At 40.7% G+C, this 20,482-nt stretch overlaps 2 protein-coding genes across 3 annotated transcripts in view; one reads left to right on the top strand and one right to left on the bottom strand.

The window, feature by feature from the left end:
* Window positions 1-20,482, bottom strand: part of IQGAP2 (IQ motif containing GTPase activating protein 2) — a 435,050-nt gene that overhangs the window by 90,946 nt on the left and 323,622 nt on the right. The window lies entirely within an intron of this gene.
* F2RL2 (coagulation factor II thrombin receptor like 2) lies at window positions 1,678-16,060 on the top strand. Its single transcript, XM_066381738.1, is given in 7 exon segments — window positions 1,678-1,729; window positions 4,626-4,711; window positions 4,713-4,800; window positions 12,051-12,215; window positions 12,218-12,408; window positions 12,410-12,617; window positions 15,741-16,060. Coding segments are annotated over 7 exon segments (1,110 nt in total).

Below are 20,482 nucleotides of genomic sequence, written 5' to 3' on the forward strand. Positions count from 1 at the left end.
GTACTCAACTCATGGACCTGGGTTTTAAAGAGCATTTTATGAATTTGACTCCACAGGCAAGAGAAGTGAAGGCAAAAATTAATGAATGGGACTACATCAGACTAAGAAGTTTTTGCTCAGCAAGAGAAACTGATAACAAAATAAACAGAAAGCCAACTAATGGGAAATGATATTTTCAAACAACAGCTCAGATAAGGGCCTAATATCCAAAATATACAAAGAACTCATAAAACTCAACAACAAACAACCAACCAATCCAATAAAAAAATGGGAAGAGGATATGAACAGACACTTCTCCCAGGAAGAAATACAAATGGCCAACAGATATATGAAAAGATGCTCATCTTCTTTAGCTATTAGAGAAATGCAAATCAAAACGGCAATGAGATACCACCTCACACCTGTTCGATTAGCCATTATTAGCAAGACAGGTAATAGCAAATGTTGGAGAGGCTGTGGAGAAAAAGGAACCCTCATACACTGTTGGTGGGAATGTAAAGTAGTACAACCATTATGGAAGAAAGTATGGTTGTTCCTCAAAAAACTGAAAATGGAACTACCTTATGACCCAGCAATCCCTCTACTGGGTATATACCCCCAAAGCTCAGAAAGATTGATACGTAAAGACACATGTAGCCCCATGTTCATTGCAACATTGTTCACAGTGGCCAGGACATGGAAACAACCAAAAATCCCGTCAATAGATGACTGGATAAAGAAGATGTGGCACATATACACTATGGAATACTACTCAGCCATAAGAAATGATGACATCGGAACATTTACAGCAAAATGGTGGGATCTTGATAACATGATACGAAGCGAAATAAGTAAATCAGAAAAAACCAGGAACTGCATTATTCCATACGTAGGTGGGACATAAAAGTGAAACTAAGAGACATTGATCAGAGTATGGTGGTTACGGGAGGGAGGGGGTAATGGGGGATGGAAAGGGGGAGGGGGAGGGGCACAAAGAAAACAAGATAGAAGGTGACAGAGGACAATCTGACTTTGGGTGATGGGTATGCAACATAATTGAACGACAAGATAACCTGGACTTGTTATCTTTGAATATATGTATCCTGATTTATTGATGTCACCCCATTAAAAAAATAAAATTATAAAAAAAAAATATTTGCTTTCCATAATTTATTTAATTTGTAATTACATAATGAGGTTAAGAATTAAGATTTGAAATAGTTGGAAGGATAAAGGAAAGAATAATTTCGAACAATTATTAAGTAGAAATCATACCATGGAACTCCATTTTTAAAATGGAGAAAATGAGTCATGGGACAGAGTCAAGAACAGCATATATTTACAGCTTAGTACTTCTGTAAAGTACTGCACCTCTCTGCACTCTTTCAAGGTATGTTGGAGGGATTTATAGCACCTATTCAGAATGGACAATAAGGGGTAGGTGAGAGTTAAATGACTTTCTTTGGGGATAATACAATGTGTTCAGAAGCACAGTCTGAGTCATGGACACTGAATGAATGCTGTTACACCCTTTCCCCTGAAGAGTTCTAGGCAAGTTTTCTGCCTGCAGAGTCCAGAAACACTCTACAGAGAGAATGAGGTTTTCACTTGCTGATAACACATGGAACTGAGGTGAAACTGTGCCCCCTAATGTTACACATTTAATAATGTTTGGGGAATGGGGCTCAGACCATCAAAATGAAAGCCTTCATCTTTGCAGCTGCTTCTATCACCCCTTTTTGTCAAAGTGGTAAGCTCTCTTCTTAAAGAGTAGGATAAGGGTGCTGGTTTGTGTTATGAATCAACTGAATCTAATTTTCTTTGTATTTCACATAAATTGTAACCCAAAAGGCAGAGTTTGATCTTAGTTATTAAAAGATGGCATCATGGAAGTGAATAGCTATAGTTTGTTCACTCTATTCAAACCCTGTCAAAGACTAAGTGTTCTCTACTTCTATTTAAAAATGTGTGGCATAAGCAAGACTTTAAATCTCTACAATTAATTCCAGTCAATTTTCTTTGTAAGATGTTTTTGATTTTCTAAGAATTTTTATGATTCATCAAAGCTAGAACTTTTAAAAAATTTTTACTGATTTTTAGAGAAAGAAGAGAAAGGAAGGGGGGAGGAGCAGGAAGTATTCAATTGTAGTGGTTGCTCCTGCTGGGTTTTGAACCAGCGACCTCAGCATTCCAGGTTGATGGTTTATCTCCTGCACCATTCCAAGTCAGGCAAAGCTAGCACTTTTTAAAGGGATTTAAAAAAATCTCATGTTTATACCTTCTGGTGATGCATAAAGGGGGAAGACAAGAATATTCTCAGGAAGATCGAGTGGTCTGTTTTCAATAATAAACAATACTAATAAGATGGTGTTTCTTAATGAAATACCTTTTTTGACTTTCAGTTGTACCAAGGAGTTAGTTCTCCCTACCCTCAGATATAATTTTTAAATTTTATGAAATGAAATCTCACAAATACTGTTATTCAACTTTTAATGTGTTTCCTATTTTACTCAATACTGTTAGCTTGGAACAAAATTAACCAGTCTGGGATAGATCTGCATCTAGAACTCTGTGAGGTCACACTCCAGTCAGCATGGTTAGAAGGAGGAGAGCTGGGCAGAGGAACAACAAGAGGGAGAAAGTAAAAATTAACAAAATCTCCCAAACCTCTGTAAAGGAAGGTTGCTAAAACTGATAGCTGGAATCATTGAGGAGGTTGTAGGAGAGCACCAACTTGCAGATAGTAGCATATGTGGAACTTCTGAATAGGATTACTTGAATGCTATTTCTGGAAGTGGATGCACCAAAATGCAACGGAGTAGCAAAAGAAATGAGGTTCGTGGAGATGGTTCCTTTAAGATGGGGGGATGATTGGAGGAAGTGAAAAGGGGGTAAGAATTCAAAGGTGACAAAGTAAAAGGTGGCGAATTTGCTTTCTTCAATAGGGAGGGGAAAAATGTGAAGTGGCAGAAGGGCCTCTTTAGGAGTTGGAAAACATCTTAGAATCACTAATAGTGACTACTATTCTTAAGGAAAATCAGGATCTAAAGAATAAAACATTTATTTAAACTACATCAGAGCAGCTGGAATATTCATGGAACACAGAATCAAGACCTCCACAGAGCCCATGTTCAGCACATTTTGGGCAGTGTTTGCTCAATCATAGGAATTTTCCAGAAACTGCCAAACACCGGGGTTTCAATAGCTCTCTTACCATTTTCCAGCGTTGTGTCTATTTGGAAAGGCAGTTCTATTATTATTGATTATTAATATCAACATATCACATGCCAAATGCTTATAGTATTTAGTCATGTTTCTATACCTTTTTTTTCCATTTCCAATGTTTCAGATCATCATATTGATTTCACCTTCTGGTTTTTCTTCCTTTATTTCCTCTCCGCTTAAAATCTGGCATCTCCCCTACAGCAGTGGTCCCCAGCCTTTTTTGGGCCACGGACCGGTTTAATGTCAGAAAATATTTTCACGGACCGGCCTTTAGGGTGGGACGCATAAATGCACAAAATAAAATTATGTGACCGGTGTAAAAACCGTGGTATTTTAAAATATAATTGTCAAACTTACGGCACAAGCGTCAAGAGTGAGTCTTAGACAGATGTAACAGAGGGAATCTGGTCATTTTTTAAAAATAAAACATCATTCAGACTTAAATATAAATATAACGGAAATAATGTAAGTTATTTATTCTTTCTCTGCGGACCAGTACCAAATGGCCCACAGACCGGTACCAGTCCACGGCCTGGGGATTGGGGACCACTGCCCTACAGTCTGCCTTTGGATGTTTTTCCCCTTCACTTCTTTCTCTACGCCTTTTAACCACTGCTACTAAATTAATTAGTCTGCCTCTTTGCAGACTAAAAAATCCACACCTCTCATCTAGGCTTCTGCAATTCCACACCCAAGTCTTTTAGCCAGTCCTGGGACAGGACATTATGCTTTAATATCCCACCAGCAACTCCAACTCAGGAATACTCAAAACTGAGAACTTAGCGGACTTCTCTCAGATGAACTTTATTAGCATAAGACAATGCATTTTTGTGTAACTTTTCCACTCATCTGAGAGTTGAACAGGGATGGAGTTTAAAACTTTAGGCAATAAAGCAGCAGTAAACATCTGTTGGATTAACTTCTCTGACATCCCCAGATCCCATTACAGCCCATACTACACCTTTACCTATTCATCATCTACCAGAATCTTGTTCCGCTATAAAATTTCAAGTCTTTATGAACCTCACTTATCTTTGCTTACATTTTTTCCTTGACATTTTGCTCAAACACCTAAATCTGTTAACTATTGTCTGAATGTCTAGTTCAGACTATTGCACTTAATACAACATTGGCCTATAATGGTCTGATGTGCTATTTCATTTTTCTTATAATATTTGAGATTCCTTACATTCAAGGAATTATCATCGACTTTTTGCTCCTGCATTGCCTAGCATATGCTATAGGCATATGATACACCTTTGATTGCCTATCTACTATATAATGCTTTTTAAAAATAAAAACGACACTAAATTTTACAACTACACAAATTATATAGCATAATACAGTTAGCTTTATTGTCTCCTGAACCATATATACGGCTCAGCAAAATAGCATATGTTAATAATTCTTTTTAATTACAGGTAAGGAAAATAATGCAGACAACCTGGCAGAGCCAATGTTACCTATTAAGACTTCTCATGGAGCTCCCCCAAATTCCTTTGAAGAGATTCCCCCTTTCTGCCACAAAAGGCTAAACAGGAACCACAACAGTAAAAATTAAGTGCCCTGAAGAAAGTGTTTGAAATCTCCATGTGGGTTGTCCTTATCAGTGGCTCCCATGAGTAAGGCAGAGTTGTTTTCTGAGCATGTTAAAAGTTCAGCTCCTTAGCTTTTGTCTCTTGGCACAAACGTCTGGAGGGTTCTCATTTTACAGTTTACGTTGTAGTCATTTTGAAGCCTACAAGAAGCACCGAGTTTCGAATTCAGATGCTACTACAAGCGGTTTCATTTTCACAAGCTCTCTTGGAAGTGGCTTATTGAAGTTCTAATCATTAATCTGGTTCTATAAATCTGAGTGCATCTTCCATCTCACTATTTTACCTCTATAATTAAGTAGTGCCCTGTGAATGCTTCGTCTGACAAACTAAAAGCAAGAAAGAGGATAAAGAGAGGTGACAAGATGGTGACGGAGTAGGTGGGCGTATCAACGTCCACCTCCCAGAACCAAAGTGGATTACAACTTAATTTAAGAATCATCATCTGGAAAAACCAACTTTGGACTAAACTAAGAGGACTCTTCAACCAAGGAACACTGAAGAAGCCACACCGAGACTCGTAGAAAAAGCGGAAATGCACAGAGGGCTGACCAGCTACCCAGAGCAAACGGCAGCTGGGAGAGGCTGCGTGGTGGGAAGTGAGTTTAGCAGAGAGGAGAGGGTCCTGAGTCCCAGGAACAAAGCCCCAGCCTGCAGCCCCAGAGCCTAGAAGAGGCGTAAGGACAATATTTAGCTGGAAACAAGACAGGATACTGTTTGTGAGAAAGAGACTGATTTCTCAGACCCAGGATTTTCCTTAAAGGGACTGCGCAGAAAACCTCTCTCACAACCACTCACCTGGAGCTCTGGGGGACGGGGAGAGAGGAGAGGACCGGAGTAGCAGGAAGACAGTGTAATCTAGGAGTCACAGGGAGAAACATTTTGAGAGACAGCCACCCTAACCTCTGGGATGAGTCACTTCCCAAATCTGAAGTTAATATTTCCCCTGGAAACAGCAATACCAGCAAAGGGAAGCAGAACACCAGCCAAACAAGCTCTCCTGCAGCACTCAGAGCAGAGTCGCTTAGAAGGAGGGAGCTTTCGGGACTACAGTAGTGAGTATTAGGGTCTGAGCTGCAGTGCACCCACCCACATGGCTGAGGGCTCGCCTGAGGGCAGGCAGTGGTGGGAGGCAGAGCGCGATTCTGTAGGCAAGGACGGAAGCCGGCTGGACACAACTGAGGCCCAGGTGTGAACTCAGTCTTGCCCAGCTAAGGAGGAGGGGATGTGCAAAAGTGGTCAAGACCAGTTGCAGGCTGCCTGCAATGCAGCCTGTGGGGGGAAGGGCGGGATACCCGGAAGGGGTAGAGACCTGCCTTGAGCAAGGGTGGAGGAGCACAGACTTGTCCCGCTTGTGAAACTGAGGCTTGTGGCCTGACTTGGGAGCCGGCTTTTTTCCTGCGGGGGTGGAGCCAAAACCCAGAACAGGTGGAGTCCCGCTACTGAGTGTGGGCATGCAGTACCACCTGGCCTGTGGAGTCAAGGATTGTAGCCGTCCCACGAGCAGGCTCCTCCTGCAAGGGCAGGGAGAATGCCTGGAATCAGGCGGTGACCCACAGCTGAGCAAAGGTGCTCACCCCTGTCCTCAGGGCCGAGCATAACGCCACCCGTGGGGGCGGGGGTGAAGGTCAAGGCCACCAAAGCTTGTACAGCTGAGCACATGATCACAGCCACTCCCGTGAAGGAGAGGTGGAAACCACAGCAACAGCCCCAGTGGGCAGGCACCGGCAGTGCCCATACCCGAACGCTCTAGGCAGCAACAGCAGAGTGGGTGGTGGGCTTGCAGACAGGCCACACCTAGAAAACACAGAGGCCACACCAGTGGACTCCAGTGGCCAAAACCTTCTTTTACACAGACAAAATGAGAAAATAGAGAAATGCAACACAAATGAATCAAGAGAAATCCCCAGAAAAGGAACTGAATGAGTCAGATATAACCAAATTACCAGACGCAGAGTTTAAATAACAACTGTTAGGATGCTCAAAGATATTAGAACAACAAGAGATGGTCATTACAAACACCTAAATAAAGAGATAGCAAATATAAAAAAGGACATTGAAATAATAAAAAAGAATCAGTCAGAAATGACAAATACAATATTAGAAATGAAGAACACAATGGAAGGAATTAAAAGCAGGATGGATGAAGCTGAGAATCGAATTTGCGAGTTAGAGGACAAGATATATAAAGGCATGGAAGCAGAGCAGAAAAAAGAAAAGAGACTCAATAAGTCTGAGAACCCTGGCCGGTTGGCTCAGTGGTAGCATTGCCCTGGCAAGCAGGAGGCCCGGGTTTGATTCCAAGCCAGGGCACACAGGAGAAGTGCTCATCTGCTTCTCCACCCTTCCCCCTCTCCTTCCTCTCTGTCTCTCTCTTCCCCTGCTGCAGCCAAGGCTCCACTGGAGCAAAGCTGGCCTGGGCACTGAGGATGGCTCCATGGTCTCTGCCTCAGGCGCTAGAATGGCCCTGGTTGCAACAGAGCAATGCCCAGATGGGCAGAGCATCGCCCCCTGATGGGCATAGCAGGTGGATCCCACTCAGGCGCATGCGGGAGTCGGTCTGGCTGCCTCCTGGTTTTTAACTTCAGAAAAATACAAAAAAAAAAAAAAAGTCTGAGGAAACTCTAAGAGAGCTCTGTGACAACATGAAGAGAAATAACATCCACATCATAGGGGTTCCTGAAGAAGGGAGAAAGAACAAGGGATAGAGACTTTGTTCAAACATATCATAGCTGAAAACTTCCCTAAATTAAGGCAGGAAAACATCTCACAAATTCAAGAAGCACAGAGAACTCCATTAAAGAGAAACCCAAAGAAATCTACACCAAGACACATCATAATTAAAATACCAAAGCTAAGTGATGAAAAGAAAATATTAAAAGCTGCTAGAGAAAAAGAAGACTATCACCTACAAAGGAGCATCCATAAGGATGACTTCTGACTTCTGAAGAGAAACACTTGAGGCCAGAAGGGAATGTCAAGAAATATTCAAAGTAATGCAGAACAAAAGCCTACACCCAAGACTACTTTATCCAGCAAGGCTATCATTTAAAATTGAAGGAGAAATAAAAAGCTTTCCAGACAAAAAACAAACAAACAAAAAAAAACTCAAGGAATTCACTACAACCAGACCAAGGCTGCAAGAAATGCTAAGGGGCCTGTTGTAAACAGATCAAAGCAGAAAAAGAATATAGCAAAAGAGGAATACAGTTTTAAAGAATAAAATGGCGATAAACAATTACATATCAATAATAACCTTAAATGTAAATGGATTAAAATATCCAATCAAAAGACAGGGTAGCTCTGTGTATAAGAAAACAGAACCCATACATATGCTGTCTACAAGAAACACACCTTAAAACAAAAGATGCACATAGACTGAAGATAAAAGGATGGAAAAAAAATATTTCATGCAAATGGAAATGAAAAAAAAGCTGGGGTAGCAATACTTATATCAGACAAAATGGACTTTAAAACAAAAACTATAGTAAGAGATAAAGAAGGTCACTACATAACAATAAAGGGAGCAATCCAACAGGAAGATATAACTGTTATAAATATCTACATACCTAATATAGGAGCACTTAAATATATAAAGCAGACTTTGATGGATTTAAACGGCGAGATCAACAGCAATACCTCACTAACATCATTAGAAAGATTCTCAAGAAAGAAAATTAACAGAGAAACAATAGACTTAAAGGACATACTAGATCAACTCGATTTAACACATATCTTCAGAACCTCTCACCCTAAAGCAGCAGAATATACATTCTTATCAAATGCTCATGGACTGTTCTCTAGGATAGACCACATGTTAGGGCACAAAAGTGGTCTCAACGAATTTAAAAAGATTGAAATCATATCGAGCACTTTCTCTGATCACAATGACATGAAACTAGAAATCAACCACAATAGAAAAACTGAAAAATACTCAAACACTTGGAAACTAAATAGCATGTTCTTAAATAACAAATGGGTTAATGAGATTAAAGAAGAAATTAAAAACTTCCTAGAAATGAATGATAACGAGTATACATCAACTCAAAATTTATGGGAAACAGCAAAAGCAGTCCTGACAGGGAAGTTCATAGCATTACAGGCATATGTCAAGAAGCTAGAAAAAGCTCAAATAAACAACTTAACCCTGCATCTAAAAGAACTAGAAAAAGAACAGCAAGTAAAGCCCAGAGCTAGTAGAAGGAAGGAAATAATAAAGATCAGAGTGGAAATAAATGACATAGAGGCTAAAGAAACAATACAGAGGATCAATGAAACCAGGTTAAAGATCGATGAATCTTTAACCAGACTCACCAAGAAAAAAAGAGAGAGGACTCAAATAAATAAAATGCGAAATGAGAGTGGAGAAGTAACAACTGACACAACAGAAATACAAAATATTGAAAGAAAATACTATGAAGAACTGTACACCAAAAAACTAGACAACCTAGATGAAATGGACAAATTTCTTGAAACATATAATCTTCCAAAAATTAATCTGGAAGAATCAGAAAACCTAAACAGATCAATTACAATAAATGAGATTGAAACAGTTATCAAAAAACTCCCAAAAAAGAAAAGTCCTGGGCCTGATGGCTTCACAAGTGAATTCTACCAAATATTCAAAGAAGAACTAACTCCTCTCCTTTTCAAGCTATTTCAAAAAATTCAATAGGAAGGAAGACTTCCAAACTCCTTTTATGAGGCTAGCATAATTCTGATTCCAAAACCAGGCAAAGACAACACAAAGAAAGAAAATTATAGGCCAATATCCCTGATGAATTTAGATACTAAAATCCTCAACAAAATATTAGCAATCTGGATCCAGCAATATATGAAAAAAATCACACACCATGATCAAGTGGGATTTATTCTTGGGAGGCAAGGCTGGTACAATATTCGCAAATCAATCAAAAGGAAGGAAAACAAAAGGAAGGAGAAAAACTACATGATAATTTCAATAGATGCAGAAAAAGCATTTGATAAAGTCTAGCACCCATTCATGATCAAAACTCTCAGCAAAGTGGGAATATAGGGAACATACCTCAACATGATAAAGGCCACCTATGACAAACCCACAGTCAACATCATACTCAATGGGCAAAATTAAAAGCAATCCCCTTAAGATCAGGAAGAAGGCAGGGGTGCCCCCTTTCACCACTCTTATTCAACATAGTTCTGGAAGTCGTAGCCACAGCAATCAGACAAGTAAAAGAAATAAAAGGCATCCATATTGGAAAAGAAGAAGTAAAACTATCATTATTTGCAGATGATATGATATTGTATATAAAAAACCCTAAAGTCTCAATCAAAAAACTACTAGACCTGAAAAATGAATTCAGCAAGGTGGCAGGATATAAAATTAATACTTAGAAATCAGAGGCATTTTTATACACTAACAATGAACTATCAAAAAGAGAAATTAAGGAAATAATCCTCTTAGCCACTGCATTCAAAAAAATAAAGTACCTAGGAATAAATTTAACCAGGGAGATTCAAGACTTGTACTCAGAAAATTATAAAACATCGATAAAAGAAATCAGGGAAGATACAAACAAGTGGAAACATATACCATGCTCATGGTTAGGAAGAATAAACATCATTAAAATGTCTATATTACCCAAAGCAATTCATAAATTCAATGAAATACCAATTAAAATACCAATGACTTACTTCAAAGATATAGAAACATATTCCAAAACTTTATATGGAACCAAAAGAGAACACGAATCGCCTCAGTAATCTTGAAAAGGAAGAATAAAGTAGGAGGTATCACATTTCTGGATATCAAGTTATACTCTAAGGCCATTGTACTCAAAACAGCTTGGTACTGGCATAAGAATAGTCATATAGATCAATGGAACAGAACAGAGAACCCAGAAATAAACCCACAGCTCTATGGACAACTGATATTTGACAAAGAAGGTAAGAGCATACAATGAAGTAAAGACAGCCTCTTTAGTAAATGGTGTTGGGAAAATTGGACAGCTACCTGCAAAAAAATGAAACTAGACCACCAACTTACACCATTCACAAAAATAAACTCAAAATGGATAAAAGACTTAAATGTAAGCCGTGAAACCATAAGCGTCTTAGAAGAAAACATAGGCAGTAGGCTCTCCAACATCTCTCGCAGCAATATATTTGCTGACTTATCTCCATGGGCAAGTGAAATAAAAGACAGGAGAAACAAATGGGACTATTTCAAACTAAAAAGCTTCTGCACAGCTAAAGACAATAAGAACAGAATAAAAAGACAAACTACACAATGGGAGAATATATTTGACAATACGTCTGATAAGGGGTTAATAACAAAAATTTATAAAGAACTTGTAAAACTCAACACCAGGAAGACAAACAATCCAGTCAAAAAATGGGCAAAAGAAATGAATAGACACTTCTCCAAAGAGGACACACAGATGGCCAACAGGCATATGAAAAAATGTTCAATATCACTAATGATTAGAGAAATGCAAATTAAAACCACAATGAGATATCACCTCACCCCAGTCAGAATGGTGCTCATCAACAAAACAACACAGGATAAATGCTGGCGAGGATGTGGAGAAAAGGGAACCCTCCTGCACTGCTGGTGGGAATGCAGACTGGTGCAGCCACTGTGGAAAACAGTATGGAGATTCCTCAAGAAATTAAAAATCGAACTCCTTTTCACCCAGCTATACAACTTTTAGCAATATACCCCAAGAATACCATAGCACTGTTTGAAAAGAAGAAATGTTTATGGCAGCATTGTATACAATAGCCAAGATCTGGAAACAGCCCAAGTGTCCGTCAGTGGACAAGTGGATTAAAAAGCTTTGGTACATATATACTATGGAATACTACTCAGCCATAAGAAATGATGACATGGGATCATTTACAACAACATGGATGGACCTTGATAACATTATACTGAGCAAAATAAGTAAATCAGAAAAAACTAGGAACTATATGATTCCGTACATAGGTGGGACATAAAAATGAGACTCAGAGACATGGACAAGAGTGTAGGGGTTACAAGGTGGGGGGGGGAGGGGCACAAAGAAAACCAGTTAGAAGGTGATGGAAGACAATTGGACTTTGGGTGATAGGAATGCAGCATAATCAAATGTCAAAATAACCTAGAGATGTTTCCCTGAACATATGTACCCTGATTTATCAATGTCACCCCATTAAAATTAATTTAAAAAAATAGAATAAAAAGAAAGGATACATAAAAATGATTTTTAAATGTTTAAAAAAAATCTCCATGTAATGCTAACATGGGGTATCTGAGCAGCTTCTTAAGTACCAAGTTGATACTTGCCATGTACATCCTGGTGTTTGCAGTAAGGGTGCAAGCTAGCGCAGTGACTTTGTGGTTGCTCCTTTTCAGGACCAGCTCCACCTGTACTACCATCTTGTATATCAACCTGGCCATGCAGACTTTCATTTTTGTGCTACACTGCCCTTTATAGTAGCCTACCCTCTCTGTGGGAACAGAGTATTTGGAGAGGTCATGTGCCAGGCCACCACAGTCATCTTTTATGGCAAAATGTGCTGCTACATTCCGATCCTCACCTGCATCACCATCAGCTCTTACATAGCCATTGTCCATCCTTTTGCTTCCTGGGGGGCTGCCCAAGCATACCTATGCCTTGATCATGTGTGGATTGATGTGGGCAACAGTTTTCTTATACATGCTGCCATTTTTCATCCTGAAGCACGAGTATTATCTTGTCCACAGGGCCATCACCACCTGCCATTATGTCCACAGCACATGTAAGCATTCGTCTCCCTTCCAGTTCCACTACTTCATCTCCTTGGCATCCTTTAAATTCTTTTCCTTTTTTATTAAATTATTATGTTTACAAATATTCTAGTGTCCCCCTGAATATACTAGCCTTGCCTACTTAGAATAAATCCCATTTGATGGTGATGTATGATTTTTTTCATGTATTGCTGGATCTGGTTTGCTAATATTTTGTTGAGATTTTAGCATCTAAATTCATCAAGGATATTGGCCCATAGTTTAATTTCTTTGTGTTGTCTTTGCCTGGTTTTGGAATCAGAATTATGCTTGCCTCATAAAAGGAGCTTGGAAGTTTTCCTCCTCTTGAACTTTTTGAAATAATTTTAGAAGGACAGAAGTTAGTTCTTTGAATGTTGGGTAGAATTTGCCTGTGAAGCCATCTGGCCCAGGGCTTTTGTTTGTTGGGAGTTTTTTGATAAGTGTTTCGATCTCATTTGTTGTAATCGGTCTATTTAGGTTTTCTGATTCTTCCAGATTGATTTTTGAAAGATTATATGTTTCAAGGACTGTCCATTTCACCTAGGTTGTCTAATTTTTTGGCACAGTTCTTCATAGTATTTTTTTACAATCCTTTGTATTTGTTGTGTCCGTTGTTACTTCTCCACCTTCATTTCTCATTTTATTTACTTGAGGTTTTTCTCTTTTTTTCTTGGTGAGCCTGGCTAAGGGTTCATCGATCTTGTTTACTTTTTTGAGAGAACCAGCTCTTGGTTTCATTGATCCTCTGTATTGTTTTTTAGTCTCTTTGTCATTTATTTCCACTCTAATCTTTATTATTTCCTTCCTTCTACTTCCTCAAGCCTTATTTGCTGTTCTTTTCCTAGTTCTTTTATTTGCAGGATTACGTTGTTGAGCTTTTTCTAGCTTCTTAAGGTTTGCCGGTAATGCTATGAACTTCCCTTGCAGGACTGCTTTTGCTCTGTCCTCCAGATTTTGAGTTGTTGTATGCTCATTTTCACTTGTTTCAAGGATATTTTTTATTTCTTCTTTGATCTCATTGTTGATCCATTTGTTACTTAATAACATGTTATTTGGTTTCCAAGTGTTTGAGTGTTTTTCAGTTTTTCTATTGTAGTTGATTTCTAGTTTCATGTCATTGTGGTCAGAGAATATGCTTGATACAGTTTCAATGTTCTTAAATTTGTTGAGACTCGTTTTATGCCCTAATATGTGGTCTATCCTAGAGAATGTACCATGCGCAGTTGAAAAGAATATCTATTCTGCTGCTTTAGGGTGAGAGGTTCTGAAGATATCTATTAAATCCAGCTACCCTATGTCTTTTGACTGGAGAATTTAGTCCATTTATGTTGAAGTTTATTATTGATATGAGTTGTTTATTGCCATTTTTTTCCTTTAAATCTATATTCTTCTTTTACGATATATATCCCCCCCCCTTTGTTCTGTCTACAGCAGGCCCCTTATCATTTCTTACAGCATTGGTTTGGTTGTGATGAATTCTTTGAGTTTTTTTGGTCTGGGAAGCTTTTTATTTCTCCTCCAATTTTAAATGACAGTCTTGCTGGATAAAGAGGTCTTGGTTGTAGGTTCTTGTTCTGCATTACTTTGAATACTTCTTGCCAATCCCTTTTGGCCTTAAGTGTTTCTGTTGAGAAGTTGGATGTCATCTTTATGGGTGTTCCTTTGTAGGTGATTGACTGTTTTTCTCTTACAGCTTTTAATATTCTTTCTTTCTCTCTTAGCTTTGGTATTTTGATTATGATATATCTTGGTGTCGGTCTCTTTGGGTTCTTTTTTAATGGGGTTCTCTCTGCTTCTTGAACTTGTGTGACTCTTTCCTGCATCAATTTAGGGAAATTTGCAGCTATAATTTCTTCAAAGAGTTTCTCTAGTCCTTGTTCTTTCTCTTCTCTTTCAGGAACTCCTATTATGCCGATACTGTTTCTTTTCATGTTGTCACAGAGTTCTCAGAATTTCCTCAGACTTTTTGATCCTCTTTTCTTTTTGCTTTTCTGCTTCCATGCTTTCACTTATCTTGTCCTCTAAGTCGCTGATTTGATCCTCTGCTTCATCCAGCCTGCTTTTAATTCCTTCTAGTATAGTCTTTATTTCTGATATTTTGTATGTCATTTCTGTATTGTTCTTCTTTATGATTTCTGTGTCCTTTTTGATGCTTATAATTTCTTTATTGAGGTGCTCATTAAGTCCATCCATTGTAGGTCTGAGATCCTTAAGCATCCTAACAATCATTATTGTATACTCTGCATCTGATAATTTGATTACTTCCGATTCATCCAGAACTTTTTCTGAGGATTTATCTTTTTGAAGCATATGACTTATGCTTCTCCACCTTCCAATTATGTATGACTTGTAGGTTTCTTCCAATTGTGGTCTCCTTACCTAGTAGAACTGCTTTGAGGTCTTGATTTGTTTGTTTTCTTAACTCAGTGGCAATCTTGTTTATTGATCTCAGCAGGGGGCTTATTTGAAACTGTATCCAGGAATGTAGTGTGTGTAACCTCTGAGACTCTGCCAGTTACTCTCTGGGGGCAGGGTGCTTTCTCAGCTTCAGTAGGAGCAGGTGTATCTCAGATCTGTGGAGACTTGAGTTAGTGCCCCTCCTCCCCAATTCCTGTTTTCAGCTATGTCTTTTTGGCTGATTGGAGCTGGAGCGTTTTCTGGAGGTGGGTTACCTGGAACCACTTTAGGCTTGTGCTGTGTGGAGGGATCAACCCCTCCCCCAGCTATGGCCACCTCCACACTGGATGATTCAGCTTCTCAGGTCATCCCATGCATTCCTCTGCCCATCACCATCTGTCTCTCTCTCTCCCCACTTTCCTTTTTGAAGACAAGCCAGACCTCTCATCTCATCTCATTCCCAGGTTCCCAGGAAAGTGGCTGTGAGTGATATTTTCTGCTCTTCTCCTTGTAATGAGAGCCTTTCTAGGCTCTCGGCCTCACCCACCCTTAGCTCGGGAAGCAGGGGAGCCCCAACTGTGCCTCCACACTCCCTACCAGGCTTGGTGTGGCTTCTTCTTTACTCCTTGGTTTTTGAGACCTGTTCTTTTATTCCAAAATTGGTTTTTCATGCTGATTGTTCCTAAATTAATTTTTAATCCAGTTTGGTGGTGTGAGCTGGGAGTCTGTGCGTCTGCCTACTCCTCTGCCATCTTGGTATCCCATTCTTTAAATTTTAATTCCATTTGTGGTCATTATCTACTGCCACATAGCCATCATTCGAACTGCTAAGGTACATGACCATAGATTGCTGTGGTGTGTTAAGGTGAGTCTCCTCATTGTGATTTTTACCATTTGCCCTGCTCCAAGCAATATTATACTTATTATTCACTATGCCAATTACTACTACAACACCAATGGCTTATACTTTATCTATCTTGTAGCTTTGTGGGTTGGTAGTCCAAATAGTTGCTTAGACCCATTTCTTTACTTTCTCATGTGAAAGATCACAGATCACTCCTCTGCTTACCTCACAACAGTGAAATCACCTTAGAGAACAAGGAAAGCTATTTGTGAAAACATACATTCTTGTGGTAACATGCATATAAGTGCACGAAGCTCTATTCTCTAACTCCATTTTTGAGCTCCTAAGAGATAGTGCTTCAAAATAAAAGATTACAAAAACACTAGCTTAAAAAAATACTATCAGTATTTTAAGAAGATCAGTGCAGGTGAAAGCAGACCAGTACTCTCTTTATGGCAATTGACACGTTTGCCTGACTGGTACTTGAAGCTCCATTTACCCTACTTCTCTGAGATTTCTACTCTAGATCATTTGATGAAGAATGAAATGAGGGATAATGACACAACCTGGTGAGAGACTAAGATCTCAGTGTTTTGTACCTGGCATTATTTTTAAGTGAGTGAGCGAGAGAGAGAGAGAGAAAGACAGAGAGACAGACAGATATACAGGGACAGACAGAAAGGGAGAGAGATGAGAAGCATCAACTCCTAGTTGCAGCACCGTAGTTATTCATTGATTGCTTTCTTATATGCGCCTTGACTGGGGGGCTCCAGTTGAGCCAGTGACCCCTTGGCTCAAGCTAGTGACCTTTGGGCTTCAAGCCAGTGACCTTGGGGCTTAAGCCAGCCACGATGGGGTCATGTCTATGATCCCACGCTCAAGCCAGCGACTTCAGAGTTTTGAACCTGGGTTCTTACTTTCCCAGGTCAATGCTCTATCCACTCCGCCACTGCCTAGTCAGGCTACCTGGCATCATTTTTGATTTTTCTGCTTCCTTCAACTTTCATGCTGGTGGCTGCCTCATTAGCTGATTCAATCTTTGTATTATTTCTCATTAGGATGCATTATCTCAGTCTCACCTTTGCCTTCCAACCATTCCCTTCACTGTTAGCCTATACTCCACTTTAAGGGGTCACTGCCAGGTTTTCCTTCCTCAAATATCAGCTTGAATACCTCACTCAACCCTACCCCCAGCTCATCACAGCATTATTTTTTATTGTTTTTGTTTTTTTGTATTTTTCCAAAGTGAGAAGCAGGGGGAGGCAGACAGACAGACTCCTACACGTGCCCGACCGGGATCCACCAGGCATGCCCACCAGGGGGCTATGCTTGGCCCCTCTAGGGCATTGCTCCATTGCAGTCTGAGCCATTCTAGCACCTGAGGCGAAAGCCATGGAGCCATCTCCAGCGCTCAGGCCAACTTTGCTCCAATGGAGCCTTGGCTGCAAGAGGGGAAGAGAGAGACAGAGAGGAAGGAGAGGGGGAAGGGTGGAGAAATAGATGGGCACTTCTCCTGTGTGCCCTGGCCAGGAATCGAACCCAGGACTTCCACACACTGAGCTGATGCTCTACCACTGAGCAAACTGGCCAGGGCCTCATTACAGCATTATTTACAGTAACAAAGCTATGAAAGCAATCCAAGTTGCCCTCAGTAGACGATTGGATAAAACATATGTGGCACATATATACAATGGAATATTACTCAGCCATAAAACAGAGTGAAATTTTACCATTTGTGATAGCATGAACTTAGAGGGTATTAAACTAAGTGAAATAAGTCAGAAAGGAAAGGACAAATACCATATGATTTCATTTATATGTGGAATCTGTGACATCTTAGGACAAGCGGTGCAGGCCACCAGCCATGAAAACTGAGTACATCCAGTACATGGCTGGAGGCAAAAGTTAAACAACCGTTAGAAGTGTAGCAATATTTTCACTGAACTCTATATACCCAGATCAAGGAAGCCCCTACCCTAGAGACTTAGCCAAGAACAAGGTCAGCTAATCGCACCTCTCCTGCCCTTTTAAATGTTGCTTGCTTGCTCAGCCTAGATAGCCACCCTATAAAAAAGGAGCCATTTTAGAAGCTCAGGGCTGCAGTGGGTTGCCTGCAGTCCCTGTGCAGGTTTGCAATAAAACTTATAAAATTCACTTTGGGTTTGCTGTGGTCTGTCTACTGGGATGTAACACATGGAGGCCGTGTAAGATCCCTCCGGAGTGGGCTGCAGCAGATGTTGGTAGCTGGCCAGCCTCCGGCAGTTGCCATTTGGAAACTGAATTTGGCTGATTCGAAACATTTGGAGTCTCGAGACTGTTTGGTAAGGAAGCTTCCTCTCTGAATATTTGGAAACAGAACTCTGGTTAGAAAAGGGTGTAGTGGAGCAGGTGGGACACCACCTGATTTTTCCCCACCCAGTCGGTCGGGGAACGCAGGATGCTGCCTTCTCCCTTTTGGCTTTGGTTTAGAAGTTTTGTTAGTTTTGTGTGCATATTTGGTTTGTTTGTCTGCTTCACCCATTGCTTCCTCACAGGATTCCTTTGAGAGTCAAGGGCCATGGGTTGGGGCAATCTACTGCCCTAACGCCTCTTCAGTGCTTGCTTGATAACTTTTCTTATTTCTCTCACAGGGCACGAGACTATGGGACTTCTGTTGATTCCGCCACATTGTGGACTCTTTGTGAACTAGAATGGCCAACCTTTGGTGTAGGGTGGCCCTCGGAGGGCACTTTCAATTTACCCACACTCTTTGCTGTCAGGGCAAATGTCTATCGCGTCCTGTACCCTGACCAGATGCCATATATAGATGTGTGGATTGCCATAGCCATGGGAGGACCAGGTTATGTTAAGAAAATTTTTAAGAACTATATTAAGGGAGATAAAGTCCGGGCAGGAGGGAAATGCTGTCCTATTGGCAACCCCAAATGAAGGTAAAGGGAGGCTTCCCTCCCCAAAACAAGAAACTTTGAGAGAACAGCCACAGCCTGCCCGCAGACTTTATCCAGTGATACAAGAAGATCCAGGGGCCGCTGAGTCCTTACTAGATCCCATTCCTCCTCCATATCCAGAGCAAGCTGAGGACCCGCCTAAAGCCGCGGGGCTACCCCCCGCAGCAAACCCACAACCTGGACTGGCCCCCTCTTGGGAAAGCCCACCCCATACCCATACAGGGGCCAATTATAGTCATCCTAGTATGCCACCAGCTCCAAAGCCGGCATCTTTGCCTCCCCTCTGAGAAGCTGCAGGGGGGGATCCTAGGGGCTTGGCTAGATTAATTTATGTCCCCTTCTCTACTAGTGATTTATATAATTGGAAACATCAGAACCCCCCATTTTCAGAGAAACCCCAGAGTCTAATTTCTCTTCTTGAAGCCATTTTCCAAACTCATCATCCTACTTGGGATGTAACACATGGGGATGATTGTCAACAGGTTCTTTATACTCTCTTCACTTCTGAGGAAAGGGAAAGAATCTACCAAGAGGCTGATAAAGCAGCATTAGGGGATAGAGATCTACATAGCCTTAGTCGAAGGCAAGAATTAGAGGAAGTTCTCCCTTTGATCCCCCCTGACTGGGACCCCAAAAGTTCTAGGGGACAGGAGGCTTTACGCCAGTATCATGATTTCCTGCTCAGGGGTCTCCGGGCAGCAGCAAGGAAGCCAACTAATTTTAGTAGAGTAAGCGAAATCATCCAGGGAAAGGATAAATCTCCTTCGGCTTTCCTTGAAAGGCTTTTAGAAGCCTATAGAACATATACTCCATTAGACCTGGATGCCCCAGAGAATAGGAGGCTCATAAATGTAGCCTTTGTCTCCCAAGTGGCCCCAGACATTAGAAAGAAGTTACAAAAGTTAGAAGGATTTGAAGGAGAAAATTGAAGCAAGCTTTTAGAAGTTAGAAAGTTTATATGAACAGGGAGGATCCAGAGATATGAGGTGCGGAAAAGGTGGCAAAAATACTAATCGCAGCCCAACAAAAGAAACTCGCTAAAGGAAAGCCACAAAGGAAAGGGCAGAATAGTAGACCGCTCTAGACAAGAATCAATGTGCTTATTGCAAAGAGACCAGGCATTAGATAAATGAGTGTCCTAAGCTAAAGGAGAAGAAGGGACAGAAAGCTAAGGTCCTCTTCGAGGATCAAGACTGAAGGGGCCGGGGTTCCATACCGTTAGGCCCCCAGGAACCCATGGTAACACTGTCCATTGATGGAAAACCCACAAATTATAGGAACTAACTAAAGACCTAAGAGAGTGCCAGAGGAAATATAGAGTAGAAACTAGTTTTAGATATTCAGATATTCACCTACTGACCCAAAGAAATTTTACCCATTTAGAAAATAAAGGGTAAGAATTAATATTAAGAAGATACACTGAAAACTCTCTGTAAATTAAAATGGCCAACTTAAGAGCAGACTGGCCAAACCAAGGATTGCTAGACCCATAGAAAACATAGAGAGTCTAGCGTACTATCACCAGCACCCACCCGCAGGCAGGTGGTATGGTCAGTATGCAGCCCAGTATGGCAGCAGAGGTAGAGAAAGACAAGGCAGCTGGCTGCAGGAGAAGCGGCAGGCTCCCCTCACAGTTTCGGGTACCTGCCCCTCCCCCTCGGGCACCAGGAATCCCAGGCACCCTGACTGATTCCCTTATAGTGTATATAACAAAGAAACCTCT

The sequence above is a fragment of the Saccopteryx leptura genome, chromosome 4 (assembly GCF_036850995.1).
Source record: "Saccopteryx leptura isolate mSacLep1 chromosome 4, mSacLep1_pri_phased_curated, whole genome shotgun sequence".
Taxonomy (NCBI): domain Eukaryota; kingdom Metazoa; phylum Chordata; class Mammalia; order Chiroptera; family Emballonuridae; genus Saccopteryx; species Saccopteryx leptura.